Below are 1552 nucleotides of genomic sequence, written 5' to 3' on the forward strand. Positions count from 1 at the left end.
ATTTGTCATGTGCTCACGGCAATTCTTTTGTTAGTACGCAGCTGATATTTTCCAAAAATAAATCCTTTTGGTGGCCCCTTTCTCACACCTGTAAGCTGATGCGCATTACTCAGGTTGTGTGAATTGCAGAATTTGAGAAATAATTGAGCATTTAGATCCCATTAAGAAGCTTAATTTAAATTTGTGTATCGTTAATTGAATTTCCCTTTACATAATGTAAGTCCTTGCATTTCATAACGATTGACGATATTACCACAGATGTAAATATATTTACTTCTGCGATATTACTCACTAAAATCACTTTATCAGTAATGACCTCAATATTCACTAACCTTGCTAATAAGTTAGCCTAGATTCGAATACTAATACGAAAATTATTCATAAAACACAAATTTATCACTAAATATGAAGTGCGCGGCGCTGATTTTGCTACTGCTAGGAGTACAAGTAAGTTTTACCTTTATAGAATTATAAAACGACATCAATACCAGTCTGCATAACCGCTTTTAATGTATTTATTTTCTTTCAGGATGTATTTTCCGAAATATCGATTCAGAAAATGACGCTGGATCCCCGAACCGAGTACTGCATTAAAGAAAAGGATAACATAGGCAATCTTTCTCTAAAATACGCTCCTCTACAAATAATAACCGGGCTCAGTCAATATCGTCTTAGCGTTATAGGAAGTTACGAGTTAATGCCATCGATAAACCCCTTTTTCAATGAGTTTCTGAAATGTGCCTGGATTGAGTACAACTACCTCAAGAAGTCGGGCGACGTGCTGTTTGAAAATATAGAAAAGTCTTTGAGGTTAGCATTAATAAAGGAAGTCGGTGAGACGGGACCCGGTATCAATTTGAGCAAATTACAAGCTAAGAAAATTATAAGTCAATGTACTGGAATTTCGGGAATTACAGTCGGTATTAAGGTGGTTCAGATTCAGAATTGCATACACAAACAAATTCAGTACCTTAACCAACTATAGCTGTACACCTAGAAGTATTTCCGATTAGTGAAGTAAAATTGAATTGTTACTGATTAGGTTAAAGTATAATTAGTTAGAAAAGTTTTGTAAATTACGCTTTATGCAATAAAAGGTTAGCTGATTTCTGGGTCCATTTTTTGGGAAATTAGTATTATCGGTTACAGCCCATTCAAGGTAAACCTTTATGGATGCAGAACAATAATTGAATTTTACTCAATTAAAGCATTTTGACAAAACTTTATGGATCAGGGGTTCTCTAGCACTCTATTCTGCTAGTAGCTTGAGAAGGGCAATACAATCAACGGAACTATTCTGCAGTTTTGGACCGTTTACAGACATCAATTGTTGAAAAATGGCCTAGATTAGCGATTATTCCATTCACAGGGGAGCCCAACCAGGCACAGCAAAGGCATGCCGTCTTTCTCTCGCAAGAAGGTTTTGAACCCGTTCCTCTCAATAAAGGACCCTGTTTAGCCTAAGTTGCTTCACCTTCCCCAGTTTCAGATCGCTGTCACAAAGGAGTTAATGTCTGTCTCTGATCAAGGCTTTACAGTGACAGGCCACATA

At 36.6% G+C, this 1552-nt stretch overlaps 1 protein-coding gene across 2 annotated transcripts; it reads left to right on the forward strand.

Moving 5' to 3' along the window:
* The first annotated feature begins 287 nt into the window (after positions 1-287).
* On the forward strand, positions 288-1108 carry LOC116182544. 2 transcript variants are annotated; one of them, XM_031503085.1, is made up of 3 exons: positions 288-447; positions 530-811; positions 873-1108. In XM_031503085.1, exons 1-3 carry the CDS (start codon positions 406-408, stop codon positions 885-887), a joined length of 339 nt encoding a protein of 112 aa, XP_031358945.1. In that variant the 5' UTR covers positions 288-405; the 3' UTR covers positions 888-1108. The 2 variants fall into 2 exon arrangements, with proteins under 2 accessions (XP_031358945.1, XP_031358939.1); XM_031503079.1 differs by having other exon boundaries at positions 530-1108.
* The last annotated feature ends 444 nt before the right edge of the window (positions 1109-1552 follow it).

Source organism: Photinus pyralis, unplaced genomic scaffold (assembly GCF_008802855.1).
Source record: "Photinus pyralis isolate 1611_PpyrPB1 unplaced genomic scaffold, Ppyr1.3 Ppyr1.4_LG1, whole genome shotgun sequence".
Taxonomy (NCBI): domain Eukaryota; kingdom Metazoa; phylum Arthropoda; class Insecta; order Coleoptera; family Lampyridae; genus Photinus; species Photinus pyralis.

What these genes read in the sequence shown, in the direction of transcription:
- LOC116182544 (XM_031503079.1), top strand. Translation starts at nt 406, where the DNA reads ATGAAGTGCGCGGCGCTGATTTTGCTACTGCTAGGAGTACAA. An exon ending in TGCTACTGCTAGGAGTACAA is followed by an intron (nt 448 to 529) that starts GTAAGTTTTACC and finishes ATTTTCTTTCAG; the next exon opens with GATGTATTTTCCGAAATATC.